The 20759-nt window shown below is 36.8% G+C and overlaps 1 protein-coding gene across 10 annotated transcripts in view; it reads right to left on the minus strand.

Moving 5' to 3' along the window:
- LOC127938435 (protein enabled homolog) overlaps positions 1-20759 on the minus strand; it is an 83142-nt gene that overhangs the window by 25627 nt on the left and 36756 nt on the right. For 9 of the 10 annotated variants that reach the window (XM_052535040.1, XM_052535035.1, XM_052535034.1 and 6 more), the window contains exons 2-3: positions 16914-17079; positions 12607-12784 (exon numbers count right to left, since the gene is read on the minus strand). In XM_052535040.1, coding sequence (XP_052391000.1) covers positions 12607-12784; positions 16914-17079 — 344 coding nt within the window. Of the gene's footprint in view, positions 1-5917; positions 6328-12606; positions 12785-16913; positions 17080-20759 lie in introns of those variants that run through there. The other variant, XM_052535036.1, reaches the window with a different exon arrangement.

Consider the following 20759-nt stretch of genomic DNA (forward strand, 5'->3'; position numbering starts at 1 on the left):
GTGACATGCTTTACTAATCAATCAATGCAGCATTGTGCAGGTGAGAGAGGTCTGTTTACAGAGTCTGGAGGTAAGGCCCTCTCTGTAGCGCATTACCAGACTACATGTGCCATTTCCGGTTTATTTGCTTCACACAGCAGGGCATTGCAAAAACAAGAGTAACTTTTGTCTACACATCAAAAGGTCTGGTCCACACTGCAGATTTGAGATCATCTGCCTGACAAAGGACCCATAGTTAATGTTTCCAATGGATTTTTCTGAATGGATTATGCCACAATAATAAAATCTAAGCAAGCTAAAATAGCAAAACATAACCTTTCACAAAGCACAACACAAAATCTAAAACAAAACTAAAAATTATATTTGAAAAATATATTACATTTAACATATAAAAGGTAAAACTAAATAAAACACAAAATGTAACAAAACATAAAACAACATCTGTCTTGGGATAATACTAAAGTAACATTGTTTTTACATCAACATGAATGTTGGGAGCAAAGTAGATCATGGCATGCAAAGCGCACCAAGTAGCAAAGCTAAACTCAGCCTTAACCAGAGACAAATGGCTTGCAGAACACATTAATTGGATTCTCACAGAATTCTCCCTGCAGCACAAGACTCCATGCAAAAATATGACATTAGAGCTCAGCCATCTGGACAAGCCAAGCAGTAATCAACTCATGTGTCAAATCTAATCTAACATTACAATTCTGTGCCCAACTTTAAGAAAGGCAACCATTCGGAATGGTCCATGTTTGTGTAACCCACCCTACAAATTCCCTTCTCAAATGTTCCTTGTCTTTAACACAGAACATACACCTACGCTAGCCTTAATGTGCATGTAAAAGGCCCCGTTATATAAGCAAGCACCCTCAGTTTCTCTTCCTGCCTCGAAACCGAAACAAACATTACTCATAAAATGTGATGAGCTAATCACAAATTATCAAAGCTGTTTAGATGATATCTAATGAGTCAGCGGATATAGCCTCTTCAGAGAGCAAGGTCAAGTTGTGCAAATATTAACTTGATTTGTTATTATGGCAACATTATGAAGATTTTTGAGTGCAATTTGAAACTGACACAAAGGCAAGTATACTTGCCCCTTTCATCCCGGCCAATCAGAACAGCCCTTTAAAAGGCACTCAGTGTCAGCTTTAATATGGACAGATCCTCCTTCAAACCAGTTTGGTAATGTACTGCCATTAGATCAGACACAGATAGCAGAACCTACAACTGATTTCTTATTCCAGAAAAAAAAATAAATAATAATAATAATAAATCATAATATAATAACGTATAAAAAATAAAATACAAATAATAAAAGTCATTAGAAACACAGTTTAGTGTTAAGTTTAATATGTATTCCTGATTAATAATAATAATAATAATAATTAAACATTATTAGATGCATAATTTGTTTCTTAGTGCACTTGCACCACCTTAGCTAGATTAATTTACACAAAAATGAATAATACTGCTTATATATTAATTAGAAAATGTAAAATTACATTACATTAATTTACATTACATAAAATAAAATCCGATAGTGAAACTAGAGATCACACTCAACTATCAGCTCAGTTTAAGAGCAAACAGAAAGATAAAGAGTCAGAATAGCACCTACATGAGAGGAGGAGAGAACCACCGAGTCTCTTCTGACAGCAGATGTACTGCAGAAGTCCATCCTGGTCTTTAGGTGCACTTGTAACAAGTGCGTTAGAGCCGTTCGCGTTAGCTCCCAAACTGCTATCAGCGACTCCGTGAGATCTCAGAGAAAGCAGCATGTTGTTGTGGCTACTCTCAAGCAAACACTGCTGTGGTAAGACAAGACCAGACCAATAGGCTGGCAGTTAGACGTTAGACGCTCTCTCACAACGTTCACCGAGCAGGATGTGGTCCACTTATTGCACTTTCCGGACCTGATCAATTATTCATATGCCTGGATGGGCGAAGGGTAAAGCGGTCAATGTTACAATCGCATCACAACTATTACGGGCAGGTGGGTGGAGAAAAACATGGATGTTTTCACGGGTTTAACCCTTTCGGGACAGAGACAGCGAGATACAGCTGAGACTCTGAAATCTGGCGAGCTACTATGAAGGGTGAATTGTAGAGATCCGCTTCAGAAAAATTGGTACAAATATATTTTCTTCAGGGAGGATCAAGGAAGTCTCACTAAGCACTGATATGGAGAAACAAAGCTCGTCTTGGCCACAGGACCAAGTAATGGGCTTGAAATCAAGTTATCGGATGATGTCACCAACAACTAATAGCCATGAATACACCGGACAGCTTTCATTTCACAGAGCTGAATCATCTTTCACTCCATCAAAATTCACACCATGTGAAATACAAAAAAAGCATGAGTTCAAGGGAAGAAAAATAAATTCTGCTTCCTTCTGAAACGTTGTCAGTGTTGGACAGTTTACCTACTATATGTACATACAACACAAATATATTATACTATATGAGACAATATATACTACTACATAAAATAATATTTAATCTCTTTTTCTAACAAAATATTTGAAATGGTACTGCCAAGAAATGTTTGGTTGTTATTGTGTAGTAGTTTCAAACCTTTCCATACAAAAAAAGTATATAAATATATGTATATAAACACACACTTCTGTGGAACAACAAAAGCTAATATTTTTAAGACTTTGGTCCATACAATGAAAGTCAATGAGTGTAAAACTGGCTTGACGTTTAGGATAAAAAAATATATATATAATATTGTAATAATAAAAATATCTTCTGAAATAAAGTCACACAGATTTGGAATGAGACGAGGCTGAGTAAATTATAACCAAATTTTCACATTTGTGTTGATCATTTAAACAATACAAATAGCCACATAAAACAGCCACATTAATCCATTAAATGGCCTAACCAGGTGCAACACTGTAAGTAACCGAAACACAAAGCAGGCGATCAACAAATGTCCAGTCATAGTTGATCTGGACAAAATCTAACTTGTTAGCAAAACTGGAGCAACATGTAAGTGATTGTTCAAATTCCTAGATCTACATTTGAGCAATAGTAACTGGGATGCTTTCCCATAGCAAGCACCATTAATTATGCCCCAAAGCCTTCAAAATCAGTCCAAGATTGAGACACCACCTGGTCATGAAAAAACGTTTTTCCCCTTGATGTTTTATAACAACATTTGGGAAAAGGAAACATCAGCTAACACACTGCCTCATCACCTTGTAAATACAACACACAAATCCCCTTATCACTCATGTGTGTCCCACAACACAGACAGACACAAGCCTTCCAATTAATTCCACAGTTGTGGTTCCGCAAATGGGAAAATTACAGTCAAGTACTGCATAATTTGAAGATGAGGAAGCAAATGATTAGTTCTCTAGCTTTACACAGATTCTGATTGGATTGTGAGCAAGTCTGTGAACCGGTTAAATGGGACGTTATTAAAGCATGCATATATGAGTCAAAAGAAATGCTGTGTGTCACTGCATACAGAATCAGGATTTCTGGCCCAGAGGTAGAAAGTTGAAGGAGTCAAGAGAAATATTGGTCTGTGTTCACGGACATCCAAAGATTACGATATAATGAAAATCTATAGCATCATAGTTTTGATGAGTTTCATTACTTAGGGCTCCAAGTCAGAGACAGAAAGTCTGGCAAGAAATGGGACTGGGACATAAAAATAGTAGAAGTTACTGTGTTCTACGTATTACAACTTTCTCAAAATAGTTTGTCCATCTAGTTACACAATCCGTTGTGTCCATACAGATTTGATAACCTCCAAAGTAAAAATAAATAAAAATGTAAAATAAATAAATAACACATAAATGTATTTATAATAAATAATATAGAAAATAATTTATAAATATTGCTAAATATGAAATAAAAAAATAAATCAACTAGTAATTCTACTGGCCCTAGATCAGCTGCCTCGTGTACAAGGTGTTGATGTTTTCTGTGTTCTGCATTACCCCAGAGATCCTAAATAGCATCACCTGATCCCACTTCAGCTCTGGGGCGGCTAAACGACTGCAGTGGCAGGAATGAGAAGCATAACCATTGGAGGGAGGCTTTTTGATGCAATGTTGCCTAATAAAAGAAGTTCTGCTTGGAAACAGTCCTGCCATCTGTACTCCAAATGAAAGAAAATCTGACCACTGAACAGGTGCAGAGTGTAAACAATCATTTTTAGCACTTCTGAAATAAGCTGGCAAGACTGTTTTTAGCTAAAGACATCCTGTCGAACCATAAAATGCAGCTTTTGTTGAAATAACGGACGTCTTTAGAGACTATTAGCAAAATAGATTCATTACATTGTGTAGACCATCGCAAGCATGTCACTTACACTTCTGACAGAAAGCTGAAATGACATTGGGAAATGGTATTATCTTGGAAAGACAACTCAAATCGAGTAAAAAACAAACTACAGGATAAACTAGATTGAGAATGGCTGCAAAAGTAGTGGACAGACTGACTCAGCACACAGAGCTAAAACATGCACACATTTCATAGAAGGAAAAGAGCAGCTCTTGTTTCAGACATTTAATGACTTCTCGTGATAAACTTGGCAAGGAATGTGAAGTGGTTAATTGGAATGATTAGACAAAATCTGTCAGCCGTCACAATTAACATACCTTGACCAGTATTTTGGCTTGATGTTCATCAGATTCAAATCCATAATTGAGTTTGTTATACTTGGTTGGAGGGAACTTACAAAGTGACGTGTTTGAAGGTGAAGTTTTTCTGCGGTACTAGTGGCAACAAAAGAAACTGTAAAAATAATGACCGTGTTTCAGTAGGTTTCCGGACAAAATCAGGTCAGCCAAATAGATAATCCAAAAGAGCACATGCGCTACTAAACTGAAAAACTGGAATAAACAGATTATTGTCCCAATACTGATCAAATCTACACACTGAATAACATGTGTTAAGTATTTTCTTCCTGTAACAGGCAGCCAAGACAGAAGCTACACACGATTACATCAAACAGATACGGTTTACTATAACCAAAATGCCAATAATAACCAGATAAAAAAAAAGCAACAACAACAAACAAATGTAACTATTAACAAGCCTAAAATGGACTGGGACTCTTATTTTGAAGTGTTTATGCTTTACTACTGCCAGCTGTGCGTTCAAAAAGATGAGAACGATATGTAATGTACTCTTACAACCATCTAAAACATATTACAATACAAACACCACAAGGCAAACATTGTCATAATTCATCAACATTAGATCATAAGCAATCTATTGCACAGTATTCACTGAATACAAACTGCTCTGAAATCGCAAGCCTGTAGAAGCCTTTTATTATTATTATTATTATTATCCCCTCATGCTCCTAAACACATTTTACAGTTCGCACACATTTTAAGTTTTAAATAGGAGTGAAATGCTCACACTGTCAAGCCCTTTAATCCCGCCCCCAAACTAATTATATTGGCTGAGCCACTGCTGTTTTGACTTGCTGCTTGGGATGTAAAAGCTTTTTCTTTGTTTTTTTTTTTTTTTTTTTTTTTTTTACTTGTTTGGGTCGTAAATTTAGTTTTATCTATGGTGCATTTCAAAACAAGCACAATGCATATTGGAAAAAAAGGCTATTAAAGCCTATTAACTATACAAACCATCTTCATAGCAAACAAAAATCTTATTACATGCTTTCATTTCATTGCTGCTCAGACAGATGATGTTTTTTTAGGACAGAATCTGACAACCAGGCACGGGCATATCAACTACTGATCCAGATTTTTTTTTTTTTTTTTTTTTTACAAAGGTCAGATTTTTAAAGCTCATTACAGTTTCTTTGAACCAGAAAGAGACAATTTAGTCCTGGAAATAGAGATGTAATATCCCAGAGTACCTAACTGCCCCTGCTAGGTGTCTCATGGTTATAAGCCCCATCCCTCCCCATCAAACTCACTCCTCAAGATGATCTCAGTGCGGCTGATCTTCTGCGGGAAGCGGTACACTCTGGGGGCTGGCATGATGGACAGGTGCCTGCAGGTCTGCCTTTCTGCTCTGACGCTCTGAACACGGACCAAGTCCCTCTGGGAGAGCTGGGGCAGAGATACTGAGTTCTACCGTTGTAAACCAGAGTCAGATTCCCATTCACAAAAAAGAAAAAATGGAGAATGAAACTGTATAACTAAGAACAGAACCCAAAAAAAGAAGCTAATTCCAAAGCAAAAATGCCAATCTGAGTCCTGGAAGACCCCAAGAAGTGACAAGCCAAGCCTCTGCAACTATTTAGAAAGCTGGAGAGGAGAAACCTTCTGCAACGAGGACTATAAAGAGTCTGGGGCAAGAGAATGATCTCATCGATAAAAAGTGTTCTGGGCTGCCAACGTCATCACTCCCACCTTGGCTGTTGGAGCAATTTTGGTGGTCATGTGGTGTCACTAGTCAGAAAACAAACACATACCAGACACAAGTTCAAGCCCACCGCTTTCAAGCCATATTTAGGCTCTGTGACCAGAAAAACAAACTCTTTTTGGCTCAGGAATGTTCTGTCTTTCTATTTCCTCTCAGAAGGACCATGTCTCAAAAGATAAATACCTGTCCTGACAACCTGTGAAGTCTCAAAGCAGGGTGTCCTTCATTTAGACCTCTAGACACAGACATAGCAGGTTGCTGGGGGTCTTCGGTAGGACGGGGTGAAAAGCCTGCTTTGTTCTGACATGGATGAGCTCATGCAATCCCCCATATGTCACGATTGTCAACAAGTCATCACGAGACATATTTATACACTGAAGGGTGGCACAGAAACCTTAACTCATGACCTTCTTACATGTTGCAGGCTACTGGTCCAGGCAGGATGCTACACGGAAGCTAGTGACAGATACCTAAAATTAGTGCTCTATGATCAGTCGTGTTAGTTATAACAGTTGCCAAGTAAAGTTTCTGAGAAAGAATATTTTTTAAGCATATACCAGGTGTGTGTTTCTATTTTTCTTACTAGACTGTTAGTCCATCCTTCAATCTCAGAAAGTGATGACATAAAGGTCAGGACACATGAGCCATGTGGTGGCTAAGGTATCTGGACTTTTAAAGATCTGATTTTTTTTTCTTCTCCATTTTAGGCAAAAGGATGTGGAAGACCAGGTATCAATTTGAAAAAACATCTTACTTGCATCCTTTATCTTATATTTAGTATTATACAGTGTGTTTACATACATAAGTTAAATTGAAGACTTGAGATTTTTTTAATACCACCTATGTGAAATCATACAAAATATCCCCACAAAAGCACAGCATCACAGAGATTTTTGGTGGTGTAAATGAATTATTCTGAAGCAAAATTTTCATCAGCGTTCTATCAGCTTTTACATACTTAAATCAGCATTTTCAATATTTACCCCAGGATGTTATTTACCTTTAGAAAGGCCTTCATGTAAAATTCTTACAATTGTTAATTAATCTGTTGACGCACCAACTACAGCGGGGAAAAAAAACTTCAGTCTGTCCAATGTTTGTAAATTCAATGATTGAATTTAAGACATTTTAAGACTTAAGGACCCGGGGTCATCCTGTTATTACTTATATTAAATAATCTTGTCTAAACAACCTTAAACCTGATAAATTCACATGGAAGCAAAGCTATGAAACAAAATTGAACAGAAACTGGTCTTGAATAAGTATTTTGTTGTGACATTGTTCTTAAAGATTAACTTAAAATGCAGGTAATTATGTTAAATATAATCTTAAGGGTGCATTCACACCTGTCATGTTTGGTTCAATTAAAACGAACCCTTGTGCGATTGCTCTCTTAATCTGCGTTTCCACCGCAGGAACTTTACCCAGGAACTAGGGACTTTGGGCTGGTACTCTGTGTGTTTCCACCACAGGAACCAGGAACTAAAAGTTCTGGGTAAAAAAATGCCCCTCAGAAAGTCCCTGCTGGCGAGGTGGTATTTTTCCAAGTTCCGGAACTTTCGGGGGCGGGACCTGGGCGCTAAACATGCTGATTGGTTGAGTTCACGCAGCATTGTGATTTCAGCCACCATTTATTTGAATCATTTTCAAAATATTGCTGTTATTCTGTCATGAAATGTAGTTTTAAAAGTATTTCAGGCAAGAATGTAGTTGGTTAAAACTCAAATCTGTGGTTCATTTATAAAGACAACGCCTATTTAAAAATGTGTTTCGCCGATTTCGGAGACGGTGAGCTCCACGCGATCAGCGGGAGCTCAGTGATCATCTATCCACCGAGAGCAGTCTCACCTCAGATAGACCTTCTGATATGTGCCGCTGGTTCTGATGTCGCTTTAGACGTTAAACATAGAATATAATTTGTTTTGGGTAAATCTAACAGGTAATCGGGAGTTCCTGGGGAAAAAAATTTGAACGCTAAGCGAACCAAGACCAAATTTATAATTTTCCTTTTTGGTCCGGGCCAAATAAACCAACCAAATCGAACTACAAGTGTGAACACACCCTTAAGAAAATCTCAAAATGAATATCCATTTGTATGATATGCTATTAATAATATGCTTTCCATCATGTTGTAATGCACACATTCACTTTAAGCATTTAAAACCAATACATTTAAGCCTAGTTTTTTTTTTTTTTTTTTTTAGAAAAACAAGATGAACGGTCCTAACATGAACATAATTAACAACCAAAGTATTAACATCTGTCCATCTCAACTGAGAAAGAAGATTTCAATAACAGTCTACACTGCCAGGGTAATTATTTCGGTACAAGACAAGGTCTTTTTCCCCACTGAGATTTCACGGCGTGAAAAATCACACGGCTTCAGCTAAGCCAGGGTATTGAAGGAGCTTAACCAACAGCAACTAAATCACCCAACTGCTGCCATCCCATCAGCACTACAACAAACTTCAGATCCTGGTCCTCAACCACAAACACATGGCTGTCGGTGCCAGTAAGCAATCACGCTTTTGTTCACACATTCCTAGCGGTCACGTCAATGTGGGAGATAAACTAAATAAAAGTGAAGAAAGCATAAAGTTTACAGTAGTTAAACTCCAATTAACCGTGGGAAAGATAAAATGTCACATTTCTCATATAAGCTCCACAGGCAGATTGTCTGGTTTGGACGGTTTGATTTTTCAGTGACAAACTTGTTCATGCATTACCTCACCAATACATCAATCAGCACATCCATCACACCTCCTTGTATATATAGTCAATGTTGCCAAGAGCTCAAGGGCTGTCTGCCTTGCAACAGAGATCCTCAGTCATGCTGGCAACAGCATTTATATAAAAACTCACCAAATCTCACACTGTCCATGGCTCCAGCATCAGGGTAACATCACCCTGGCATGTGACGGTTGCAAATTACACCCAACTTAAATTAGCAGACATATTCTAGGGGTTTGTAAAAAAAGGACTTTTGGTTCCCCTGGACTAGGGCTGGGTACCGAATTTCGATGCCTTTATGGTATCGAACGAAAAACTTTGATACTATGAGTATCAAAAAAAATTTTATCTTTCGGGGCCAAATTTTGGTTCCAATTTTTTTTTTTGCCAAGCGGCTGTGTCTGTGTGAGCTTATAGCATACGTGCATGTAAGGACCTACATTCGCTGTGATTGGCCGTCCACCACCACGTGACATGACAGGGAGGATTTATGAAGATACTCGCAGTCACACAACACAAGTGTAGTTGTTTTTTCTCAAAACGTTTCCGTTTTACAATGCCAAAGAAGTCTAAATTGTGGCTACACTTTATAAAAGTGGATGCCGAGTCAGCAAAGTGCAACATATGCGATAAGAGTATTGCAACCAAAGCCCGCAATACCACCAATTTAATGAAGCATTTGTTTGGATGAGTGTTTTGCCTTCCCTCTCTGTTTAGTTTGGTCTACTCCATCGCCTATCTTGAAACAGGCCCCCTTTCAAGTCGTCTAAAAAACAGAGAAAGAGACGGATTTATCCGGTACAGCGAATTTCTCTAAGCAGCAGGCCACTCCCCAAAATTACTGTCTCCATGCCAGGTACCTACAGGCACCTACAAGCTGCTTTTTTGAAAATGACTTTTTCAACTGTAGCATTTTGTCTCACACAGCATTTCACACTTTTAACCCTAGAAAACATAATAACAAGACACGCTGTCCTATATTGACACTTTGCTCACATGTATCATTGAAAAAACAGGTTCAATTTTAGTGATCTACTCATTTAAATCATGAATGAAGCCATTCAAATTAATTCATTAATTAATTGAAAAAAGTGTGTGTGTGTGTGTGTGTGTGTGTGTGTGTGTGTGTGTCTAATAAATATGTATGCCATTTCTTATATTTAATACTAATTAAATGCATAAAAATGTATAATGCTGAAACAATATTTATTTTTATTTCAAATAAATGCTGTTCTTTTGAACTTTATATTAATCCTGACAAAATTATCATGGTTTCCACACACACACAAAAAATTGCTTAAATTCAGCTAAAATTAAGATTAAAATATTAAAGATACAAGTTTTTAAAAAAATGTAATAATATATATATATTTCAATTTGACAGTAAAGAAATACAGAAAATTACAGAAATACATATCTTACATAAATGTAGTTAGTTACACTACAAGCTTATACATATATAAATCTCTTTTTTTGTTTTTTAGTGCAGTTTGACTGTCATTGAACTACCTTAAATTATGAACAGATAGTGTCCCCAATGCTGGCTTAAATAACTTAATGTCTCTAATAAGAGAGAACGTGGATGAAAGAAGTGAGAAGAAAGCTGCGGGGCACATGAGAAGAGGGAGAAACTAAAATCCCAAAGGCAAAACTCCTCTCCCCAAGGCATCAGGAGATTCTTCTGTCTGTGGGGTCTGAGAGTGAGACTAAAATGACAATCTCACAGTAAACAGCATTTCACATCATTCATTCAATGCTTTTTGGATGGCAACAGTCAGAAGACTTGGACTGCAAAGCTATCCACACATCAGCAAAGTATGCATAATTAACATGGCTTTGCATAATTAACTGCCGTGCTATCAGGTAATTAATAGACAGTAATAAGGCCACAGAGTCTGAAGCCTCCTGTGGAGATAACAGGAGCCCAGAGCAGTGACTAGATACCTTTCCATAGTTAGATTAGTGAGACAAAGAACTGAAGGTCATGGAAAACGGCAACAGTCACAATGTCTGCATTGCTTGAATAAATATTATTTCACAAAATGCCTTCTCTTCCTTCTCAGATACAAAAAGACGAAAAAAAAAGAATTTATTAACTGAAATAAAGCTGAAATAGAATTTAAAAAAAAAGTCAAAAACCAAAATGTGACATTCATATTTATTCTATACATCACTGAAACACTATTTTCCTATAAAGAAAGCCTAACTGAATAGATTCCAACTTGTTGCAATGGATACAAACAATCCTTTGAGGCTTCCTTGCCTCACACACACAGTGTGGGGTTAACAGAATGACCTTACTATTGTGATACACTGTAGAAGAGAGAACAGATCAATATGCAAAAGTTCAGCACTCTGTGATCAGCCATATCTCAAAGAGACAAGCAGAGTCCGGTCCACAAAACAAAGTATCATCTGTTTCTAATAGAGAAAACAAGCTCAGCAATGAACTGCCCCTGACACGCTGAGAACACTGAGCTCAGTGTGGGGAATGACCCCCCGCTGTGAAAGTGCAAGAGTCTCAGACAGGAAAAAAGGCCGAAAGCGACGTGTCAGCGCACACAAGCACACGCAACCACTGCAGACAAATGGATTTCATGCAGACTGTTATACACAAGCCGAGGCACCTCCTCCTAAACCCAATCAGAGGTAACCCAGACTCTCACTCTCATAAACAACATGAATAACAAAAACAAAACCCCTGTGAGCAGGCCCCGTTTGCTAAAGTACAATTCGTTGAGCACAACAGGCTGAGTCTGGCTCCAAGTGTGACCTCACTAACTGGGCAGAGAACAGAACTCAGTCAGGTTCTGCAGAGCTCACCAGTGAAGTACCATTTACTAATTAGACGGTTTTTAATACATTTAAATCATGTCTGACACAGAATAAAAACACAAAGTGTAGTTTATGCAATGTGCAGCTTCAACGATCTTACAGTAAAGCAATAAGCCAAGTGCATTGCAGTATTTTTACCAGGACTTATGGGCTGTTGTTACTGCGGTGCAAAATCACTGATGCACATCCTGGAACTTTTCAAGTGGTGGGAATAGTAATATGATAGCTAATATGATCATTAATAACAGTAATATGACACCAAAATACTACTACTACAATAATTATTATAATAATTATTTTATTTACTTTAATACATTATTTATTTGACGAAAAAAATTAACCATTAAAATATTGACAATAAAAATAATAATAATGTTGCAGTTTTATTTATTTTTTTAATTAATTATTTATCTGAACATCATTCAACCAAGATTCATTATTATAAAAACAACAACAATAATAATAATAATAATTATGAATATTATTATTATTGATTGTTATATAACAAAAACTTCCTAAAAGAGTTCCAAAATGATTCTTCGTATGATTCTTCAGAAGTATCCTGACTATCACTATTGGAGTGCCATGTGAAAGTGCTGAAACACAGAACCCAGTTCACACAATTCACACGTCATTAAGCTCTGCACGCTGGTGTGAAAACAGCATTCCCACCTGCATCCTGAGAGTTCAGCACCTCCAGGGCGTGCATCATGGCACTGGCAAATACATTGGCATCCTCTTTGCTGCCAAAGTTAAGGCCGTACACCTGCCTTGCATCTCGCCACTGGTGAAACGTTAGTGTGGCCTGGTTGTATTTCAGCCCCTTGGGAATGGCACAGTTTATTACCACCTGTTAACAGATAAGAACAGCATATTAATATTCAAATCAATACCTGAAAATCATATATTTTACAAAAGGCTGTAAAGCACTACATATCCCCATTCAAGACAAAACGGAGTAGTCCATAAAACTCTACAACGGTCTCGGGGGAACAATGTGACATTGCATATACAAATTTCTGCAGCTTCCATGTGAAGCATTAAAAAAAGCCTCATCTGTGCTGAACAAAATAAAACCCATGTTTAGTATCGGCAACATATTCCACTTTTTGCAAAAAACATATGCACAGCCAAGTTTTTCCTCATGAGACCTATCCGATAAAACTCAAGGCTTCAAAAGTTTAAAGTAAAAAAATTCTCACTAAACCACCTCTCCACACAAAGGAGAAACATCTGCATTACTAAAAGATGACAGATAATGCTGCATTTCAGAGACAAAGACTTGCTCCCTTAAAGATTCACAAGGACGAACTAGAAACTGAAAATGCTACTAGCAGCACCTCTATTCTTGTAGATAAAGTAAATGCATTTCTTCAGAACTTGCACAAAGTTTTCTAAAGCCATCCCGGCACCAGACAGGTGTCACAGCAATCATACTACTCTGTAAATGTGGTAATCTCCTATGAAAACACTTGACTGGCTCCCTAAACTCTCCAAATATCATGTCCTCAACAAGGTGACTCTTTCTCTATAGCTTCTGTGTAAACTGGCTGTTTTCCCAGTCATTTCATTTTCTCATCCATTGACATCAATGTAATTACCATGAGAAGTGCAACTAATTAGCAAGCTTTATAAAAGGAGATCTGAACTGTCAGCCATCCTGTCACAACTTACAAGTGGAGAAACCTTCTCAGTTTTCTCAACACATTAATGAGATTCAGCAGCAAGAATTAAGACTGGGGCATGGCCCTGTATAAGAACTTTTCTCGACTAGTTTCCAGTGTTTTAGCCGTACAGGCCTTAAGTGGTGGCAACTTCTGCTAAATACAGTAAAAATTTTAAATCACCTATACTGTACATATATGTTAGGCGCAATTTTTTCTTCATATTAATTTGAATATATACAGGAAACATATATATTTTTTCCTCCACTCCAACCACTTACACAGAATATATCACAAGCAGTCATTACTGGAACAGCTTTTTATAGAGTGTTGTTCTTGTAAATGTGTGTCTATTAATTTACAATTACTGGCTCCCTTGCAAGAATAGATCTAAAGACATTATTCAGTTATATATAGATGACAAGGCTATCCTGGCAGGTCAAACGTAAAAGGTGTGTTGACATTTTCTGTGCAGCTCTAATTCTTTTCTCATTTCCGATATTAAACCGCCGTGAATGGCTCGTCAACAAATGCCAGTAAGTTTCCTGAAGTAATCTGATATGCCCCATCTTCAGATATCACAGTGATGACTGTGCCGGTTGTGAATTATTAACATAACCATGACTAAAAAGGCCTAGGTGCTTTAGAAGCAGAAATAGGCTTTCCACAAAACACAGAAAACCATAAAATCACAATGAGTCACGTACAGTGTCACCACCCCCTCAGAATTCTGCCATTTGTGCAGCAGGACGCAACAACCACGGTCAGTGCTGAATAAAGGTTACCTTTAAGTGCACATTACCATGCACTTCACTAAAAGTGTAGAAAAATGTCCTCACCTAAACAATGGAAGACGGAACGGTTTCTTTAACGGTTCATTTCTTCACAGGAAATGAACAGATAAAAAAAGAAGCAGGCCACACGCTAATTAAATACATGTGCAATATACAGCCTGAAGTGAATTACGTGACGTGGAACATTCTAAATTTAGCACACAAAAGTGAGTTTCTATGCCTCTGAACAGAAAATCAAAAACTCTTTTCAAATAGGTTTCCCCGTCAAATCACTTCTTAAATACAAATGACATGCATGTCCTAAAGTTTTTTGGTGGGATAGAAATATTAAAAAACACCTTTTAATGATCCTAGAAACAGCATTTACACTCTTAAAATTAAATGAAACGGATACAAGTGCAACACTCTTAATTTTAAAAAGGTGTTTCAACACAGTGTCAATTCAGCTGAACACTGAACATTCGACTCCAGCACAGCCTTGACTGAGTAACCTTCACAGAGAGATTGATTGGCTGCCTATTAACATGGATACAATGGACTTGGTTATATCAGGATACAGCATACAAATAAGTCCTTGATGATGATCAGGAAATATAACACAGACTTCGCAAGGATGGAACAGCAGCAACTGTACAAAGCTTGAAAATGAAAGCATAATCAAAAGCACAAAACATATTGAAAAAATGGTTTCATAAGCATGCACTGTTACTCGTTTCAGTGCAAAGAGGTTGATGCACAAAACTTTGACACATTATAGGGGGAAAAAATTTAAAAAAGGATGTCCACTTTAAAGAATATATATACAAGTTAAGCTGTATTGACAGCATCAGTGGCATGGTAAAAAAACATGGCAAAGAAACGCATGATCAGTCAAAGTCTATATTTGCTATGTACGCAAAAAACTAACTAAAAAAAACATCAGAAATCGGTCACATAAATACACCTGTCACAGAAAAGTTATTCTATTAATTTCCACCAGACTTCATATTCATGTATCTATTCATAATATAATTACTTGCCAAATGGTTGGCATAAACAAAATCGTCAAGAAGCCTTCAACATTAAAAGGAGGCTCCTGTTTTACAGTTTAGGGGCAGTTAATTAAGTCTCTCCCACCACATATGGGAGTTCACAAAAATACACCAAAAAAATGAGGAAAGGTTGCTGAAGCTGCGCATAGCTCTCACGTGTGTGCATGCACATTTGGCAGAATCTCTAAAGTAGATGTTTCATTTAAGATAATGTTAATAGGATTCAAATGGGACCAGGGTAACAATTATAATCTCCGCAAATGTCTTGAACATTGACAGTAGTCAGTAGTTTCTTTATCATTCCACATTTAGATTCACAAAAGAAAGAAATTCATAATGGTTTAGACCATTGTCATGCTGAGTATATGATGACAATTTTTTGTGTGTGAACCATTTCTTGAAACCCCACAATGCATTAGCATTTCTCATGAGATGTTATTCTCTTTAAAGCACGCTGTGCTGATCTGTGAGCCTCTCAAACCTCCCATGTTCTGTGTCATGGGTCATCAAAGCACTCTCTGCAGGAGAAGCCGACGAGGCCAAGCAGACTGCCTTCAGTTAAACCCACTGGGTGTGGACTGCCTTTACAACACTCATATCAGACTAGATTCTAAAAGACGTTATCACAACAGCCCATATCTGTGACAATATTCACTATAATATTACATACCTTACTGTTTTTTTTTAGAAGCTATCCTTTTTAAAAACTACAATAAAAAGCAGAAGATCCATACTGCTTCCTAAAAGCTTAAAAGTGATTTAAAATAAAATCATTTAGTATAAATTAATTCAGAAATAATTGAGCTAATAAATGAAAAAAACACTTTTAAAAATGTTTTTTAAATAATGCCACAGTTTGCATAAATATTTGAGTTATGCAACTTCTAATGAAATAGTGTTTAAATACACTACATTGAATACGATGAACTCAATTTGTAGCATAAACAATTTTCAAGTGATTACTCAAAAAAAGTGAGAGGTTCCAAAAAACTAGAAGAAAAGAAGTCTTATCTATGTCATTTCAAATTAACAGCAAACACAACATAATGCAAAAAAAAAAAAACTGCATAAAAAAAACTGCAGAAATTTTAATTATTAAGCATGTGAAGTTAATAAAGTACATTTTACTTGTCAGTGAAGATATTATAGTGTTAGCACAGTCATTCCTCATATGGTCAAAGAAGCGTAATTTAATTTAAGTTACTACAAATGTTTTTAACTAATTAATTAATGCAGGAAATTTGTTTATATTATACACAATATTACATTAATGTCATGATCAATATTATTATTTCAAAAGAACTTTAAAAACAATGTTTGGAACTTTCTAATAGGTAATAGGTGACATGAATTTATTTTTTGGAGTGTAATACCAAGTACAAATATCGACCTCTTTTCAAATGACCAGCATGGAAACTTAATTAAAGAATTTATTTGTCCATCCATCATGCTAATTAAAAGTTTCCAACTACAGCTCCCCTTTCGCTTACCTGGTGGTCCTGAATTTTACGGCCCACTACTCTGAAGGCGTTGTTGCCAGTGTGATGATAGATGTGGACTCGACTAAAGCCTGTGGATCCACCAGCCGGAACCCACTTCTTATTGGCGTCATCATATACCATGACAGCAGCCCGCGCCTGACAGATACTCTGCTCACTGAAAAGGAAGAAGAGAGAGACATATGAATGATTGGATGGTGCAAAACAAATCTGCCTTGAATAGTCTTCAATGGTTAAAGCACTCATTCAATAAAATTCAAAATTCAATAAAGTAATTAAAAAATATATAATTTGATGTCCTCCAGCTCTCTCTGGTCTAAAATAAATAAGGCAATAAATATGGAAATCAGAGCCTTATATTCAATAAGAAGACATTGCAAGTAAATCATTGTAGTAGACAACTCTTCTTTCAATCACAGAAAGCTTTAAAGCATAGAGAAGTAACCATCTGTCATGTGATCCTGGACTGGCTCTCAAATGCAGTACACCTTTATAGGTCACGCATTCATTAAGCAGTCACCCATTAAATGTAAACACTGGAAATCAATCTCCCCGGTCTCTCTGCTCACTTTGCACTATAGAGCAACTCTTCCTTGCATTTAACACTAAATAATTTACAATGACTTCCAACTTCCCACTGCGAGCCACTAAAAGGTGCTGCTAACACGCACTTACTTTGTCATGTGATCACATGGAAGCAACACTTTTAACACAGACGTGAAAAGGCGAGAGAGAGTGGAAAAAGTGCTCCGACCTTGTGAAAATATATTTCTGGCTGTGCATATCTCCCTCCTTTAGAAACACTGACAAATATTATTATGGCAGTATATCATTCAATAAATCTTTTCCCATTTGTAATGAATCTGTGTCCCTTCTTTGTTTGCGCAACGGAAAACATGTCTAAATTGCTAGATTGTTTATGACCAGCTGCATTTTGTTAGTTGCTTGGTTTCTTTGCACCAGATAACAACAGTTCTTGGTTGACACACTGTAAAACTAGCACCAATACTCTGATGTCCTTACTATTTGATTTACACTAATATAAATTCTCACAAAAAAATGATGCAACTTAATATTCACATACAAAAAAAAAGAAAGACTTCAAGATCAGATGCAACACTGCTAACAGCATTTAGTTAATCAGGTAAAATTAACAATCATGACAAAGCACTTCAGAATATATACATTGACAAACTGTCCAGTGTTTTGTTTTCCTTTCCCCTGAAATCAATCTGAGAACTGAGATGAATTCAGGGGATCACGGGCCCGGCAGATAAAGGCTAATCTAACAGGATTGTCTGCAGAGACCAATCCCTGCACTTTAATTAATAAACAGGGGTGCAGGAGTGAGCCGAGAGGGCTCTCCGGTGCTCTCTGTCATATTACAGAGTAATAGATGGCAAACAGTCAGAGAGCTAATGGTTTACACAGGACAACTGGCCAAGGGGAGAGAGCCATGACACATCCAAAACAAAAACCCCATTCTTTCAACAAATCTATGACTCAAATAGGAAATACTGAAATCCCCAAACAGTTTTTGCAAAGAAACAAAAAGAACAACGTTTTAAACAATTACTAAACAAAATCAAAACAAATTATCCAAAAAAATAACTCTCTCTCTCTCCCCCTCTCTCTCTCTCTCTCCATATTATATATATATAGATCACTGATATATATATAGATGACTGCCATAGATCACTGACAAGCTACGCAATATCGCGTTCATTATCGCAGATGAATCGCCTTCGATAATGAACATTATATTGCGTAGCTTGTCAATGATCTACGGCTCTGTCAATTAAATGCTGCTCCATTTGAAAGAAGGTGATGGTGATTTAGTGCTAATCACGGAACCAGATTAACTGACTAAATGTGCATGATCATATCGTTAGATATATCGCCCAGCCCTAATCCAGAGGTGCAAATAAATTCCAAGGACAGAGGGAGATTAGCACAAGTGATCATGAAAGGAAAACTTCCTTTCATAATAATGTAATAATGTGCATACCCAAATTATGACAGCTATTTAGGGAACATGTTAAAATAAAAAACTCATAAAAAGCTTTGCTGGAATTGGATGCAAATAATAAAGCAGTTTAAGCGTGTGTGTGTGTGTGTGTGTGTGTGTGTGTGAGAGAGAGAGAGAGAGAGAGAGAGAGATTATCAATTGCGTCAAGTACAAAACATTTAATCTTTTTCAAACCTTTTATTATTTGTCTTTCTTCAAAGATTAAGTGAACAATTGTAATTAATCATTATATTAGTGTTAATTGGCAAATACTTGACTGAATCTCTGTTGCAGGTCAAGTGTTTGACATTTGGATCAAAGATGACTCAAAAAAACTGTTTGGTTAATGTTTAAACAAATTAATTTGACTGTAAATTTGACAAAGTGTGATCATAAACTCCTCTGATTAAAAAAAAAAAAACAATAAAAAAAACATCCAAAGCACTGTAGCAATGCAATCAGGAAACATTTTCATTCCCTCATCATTTTAACATCTCAATAGCTAAAAAATGACATCAGAAAGCTTCGTGCTGAGGCTGCAGAGACGCGGGAGCAACCGCTGCCTGCAAAATGCTCTGGGGAAGAGCATGGTAAACTAAGATCTGATTATGCAACCCAGCGCCCACAACATCAGGAGAAATAATCATCAACCTTCTCCACAGCTCAAAGTAACATCCTCGATGACAGCTCCATTGTCTCTGGCCATGTAACACACTCATTCACAAATAAACTACACAAGTTAAGATGAAGGGATGCTTGTTGCAGCATGCGTGATAATGGCACTGCATATATAAACATAGATGCCATTTCTGCATGCTGACAACAGGCCAAGGATGCTGCTGCCAAAATAAATTTCGCAACATTGTGAATATCATAATTTTATTATTGTTTTTTATTCAGCTGTTAAGTTTTTACAAACCTTCACGGTCTCCATCCAAATGATTTCAATTTGCTTCAGCACTAAGAAAGGTTTACAGAAAGACTTTTGGAAGACCATTTCAGGTGAAGCTCATCAAGAGAAAGCCAAGAGTGTGCAAAGCAGTAATCAAAGCAAAAGGTGGCTCCTTTGAAGAACCTAGGATATGACATATTTTCAGTTGTTTCACACTTTTTTGTTATGTATATAATTCCACATGTGTTAATTCATAGTTTTGAAGCCTTCAGTGTGAATCTACAAGTTTCATAGTCATGAAAATAAAGCAAACTCTTTGAATGAGAAGGTGTGTCCAAACTTTTGGTCTGTACTTTTTTTTTCTTTTTTATCATCCATTTAGGGAAATTTAACTTATGCATTAACATTCAATATAATAGGATGCTTGTGAATTATACATGGATCTTAATATTTGTGTTGGCATATAATGAACTAGCCCAGAAGGTTTGACATAAATCATGCATGTCACGAAGGCCAACTGCGCCATGTTCACACTTTAACACTTCGTTTGTTTACACGGCTCAAATGGTCTAACATTATAACTCAACAAGCTGCCATCTCTAAGCCATATCAAAAATCCACTGACACTCTAACAAACACAAGAAATCAAACTTCCTCACAAGTCAAGCGGACACACTGGCCTCAGATCCAGAGATCTACAGCAATCCTGCTTAGAGGCCAAGGGATTTCTGAGGTACTGTTGCGATCTTGTGCAAAGAAAATAAAAAAGAGAAGCAAAGTCTTAGTCATGTTTGCCACCTTAATATTACAGTATCACTACATAATCCTACATTGTGTTTCACACAGCTTTAATAGGAAAATGGCCTAAATTATCAATGACAACAAAGCATAAAAACTAAATGTCTCCATTTGGACGGTTCTACAAATCCCTAAGAGA

This window comes from Carassius gibelio, chromosome A20, assembly GCF_023724105.1.
Source record: "Carassius gibelio isolate Cgi1373 ecotype wild population from Czech Republic chromosome A20, carGib1.2-hapl.c, whole genome shotgun sequence".
NCBI lineage: Eukaryota > Metazoa > Chordata > Actinopteri > Cypriniformes > Cyprinidae > Carassius > Carassius gibelio.